Source organism: Helobdella robusta (genome assembly GCF_000326865.2).
Source record: "Helobdella robusta unplaced genomic scaffold HELROscaffold_8, whole genome shotgun sequence".
NCBI lineage: Eukaryota > Metazoa > Annelida > Clitellata > Rhynchobdellida > Glossiphoniidae > Helobdella > Helobdella robusta.
Window position 1 is genome coordinate 1,981,653 of NW_008705459.1, and position 2,835 is coordinate 1,984,487.

General features: G+C 33.6%; 1 protein-coding gene across 1 annotated transcript in view; it reads right to left on the reverse strand.

Moving 5' to 3' along the window:
• HELRODRAFT_165510 (hypothetical protein) overlaps positions 1–2,465 on the reverse strand; it is a gene marked incomplete at both ends in the record, with an annotated part of 3,039 nt that extends 574 nt beyond the window's left edge. Inside the window, one exon of the mRNA XM_009032076.1 lies at positions 846–2,465. Coding sequence (XP_009030324.1) covers positions 846–2,465 — 1,620 coding nt within the window. The remainder of the gene's footprint in view (positions 1–845) is intronic.
• Positions 2,466–2,835: the final 370 nt, after the last annotated feature.

Sequence of the window (2,835 nt, forward strand, 5' to 3'; positions counted from 1 at the left end):
TTATTAGTACTTATTTTAGGGCCAAATATAATATAACATGATTTACTTAAGTTCAATGCCAATTTATTTTTCAAAAACCAATCACAGAATTTTTGGAGCTGACGATTCATTTCTAGGAACAATTCATTTGGGTCTTTTCCCGACAAAAAAATATTGGTGTCGTCGGCGAACAGGATTGTAGTACATTTATCTGATATTGAAAAAATATCATTTACAAAAATTATAAATAATAGGGGGCCGAGTATCGAACCTTGGGGCACCCCTGTTTGAATTTTAAACGGAGGAGACACTACATTATCAACTGAAACAAACTGACTCCGATCAGATAAATACGACCTGAACCAGTCAAACACAACTCCACGAAAACCGTACATCGACAACTTTTGTAGCAAAATTTTGTGATCAATTACATCAAAAGCCTTTTTTAGGTCAATGAAAACACCCAGGCTAAATTTTTTCTTATCGAAACCCTCCAAGAGAGACAAATGCAACTCGGCAATGGCCTTCTCAGTTGAAGATTTTGGGACAAAACCATACTGATGTCTATTGATCACGCTATGCTCAATCAGATAATCCCACATGCGATTGAACATTAGCTTTTCAAGAATCTTGGAAAAAACCGGCAGTATTGAGATTGGACGGTAATTTTCAAAAAGAGTCAGGTCACCACCTTTAAAAACCGGTATTACTTTAGCCATTTTTAAATCATCAGGGAATTTGCCCATTTTAATAGAATCGTTAAATAGTTTTGAGATTTGACTAGCAACATGAAAAACAGTATGTTTGAGGATCTTAGTAGAAAGAAAATCACAATCAAAACTATTTTTCAAATTCAAATTGCCAACGACCGAGACAATCTCATCCGGAGTTGTGTCTCGTGGAATAAATATTGGGTTATTAGAAACCACATATGGACCGACATTTGAGATCAACTGACCATCGCCTAAAATTTTATTGATATTTTTACCTATCTCAACAAAAAATTTATTCAACCCTGTAACGGTGCTCAATTTAGCAGTTTCACTGGCATCATTTGAGAACAATTTATTGCATGATTTTTTTGACCCCAAAATTTCATTAATTATCCTCCATCTGTGTTTTGTTCCAGGTTGATTTTTTAATTTATTTTCAAAATATTTTTTTTCCGTGAATCTTTTGACATTTATAAATTTATTTTTAACCTTATTATATGCATTTTTATTTGCAGGGGATGGATTGTGTAGATGCCTTTTGTAAAGAGCATTTTTATACAAGGAAAGATTATAAAGATCGATATTCATCCATGGCCTTCGGAAGCGATTTTTTTTATTCACCAATGGCAAAGCTAGATTGATGCAGTTTAAATAAGTCTTTAGGAATTTCTTAAAATTTGATTCAAAATCGGACCCGTAATCAGACATGTTCCACTGGATATTCTGTAATAAACAATTTGCTTTTTTTAGGTTCTCAGAATTAATCAAACGGGTTTTAATGTAAGGGTTTTTGCCACCGACAGCCTTAGCATTCAATGGTATGCAAAGAAAAATAGGTAAATGGTCAGAAACATCGCTGTATAGAATTCCTTTAGGGCAGCCGCCGATGCCATAATTAGTAAAAACATTATCGATCGTTGACGAATGGCTTGATGTTATTCTAGTCGGTTGGTTGATAATTGGATGCAAATTAAATTGAGCCATAAGATTTAAAAACGATAATGATGCCTGGTTTTTTACAGCCAAATCAATGTTAAAATCCCCAAGTATAAAAACATCACTACTGACATCGTCTTTTAAAAGTTCATATAAAAATTCCTGCATTTTAGATAAGAAATTATCCAATTTATAATTTGGTGGCCTATAAATACAAATGATTATATTTTTTTTATTGTCAGAGGCAAATTTAATTCCGACCCATTCAAACAGGTCGGAACTGAGAGAAAAATTACAATTTAAATTTTCGTACGCTAAGTTTTTATCAATTAAAAAACCAGTACCCCCACCCCTTTTACCCACCCTATTTTTCGCAACTAGACTATGGCATGGAAAATACGATAGTATAGGGCCATAGTTAGTGTCATCATTTAGCCATGTTTCACTTAAAGCAACAATTTGAGGGATATTAACATATAATTGAAAACCATTAATCAACAGTGCCAAATCATCAGCACGCGCAGTCAAACTTCTGACATTTATATGCAGTAAAAATAAATTAGAGTTATTGTTAGCTGAAACATTTAAAAAATCGATAAGTTCACAGAAAACAAAATAATGACTAATGTTATTTGGCATATAGTATTCACAATTTACAATAGCATCCACATCATCAAAATTGTTCAACACACATGATCCATCAACATCCAAAACAATTGGCATAGATTCATCCTCATCTGCATCATCCATATCAACGACATCAGAAGCAACACAAACATCATAAGACACCGCATCACACCAATTCATCGCTCTACCACTAGCAGGATTCATATTCATTTCTTGACCATCGGTATATATATAATATATTCGTGTATGGGTGTGTTGGTATATGTGTATACACTTGTGTATTCTTGAGTGTATTTGTTTGCTTGAGTGTTTGGTCATATATGCTTCAACTGTGATATGTAAGACCGTCCACACCACAGCAACAACTACAACCATCAGCAACACAGCTGATGACGTCAGTTGCTGTATTGTTGCAGCAAGTCTTATTAACAATTAAAAATCAATTGTATATTGGTATCAATAATAGTACTTTTATAACAATACTTTGAGACATTTGATGCTGCTACTGATGAGACAACCCTCCAATACGCACAACAGCCATACGTATCGCAAGATCATATTAAACTAGAAACAAGTTTTT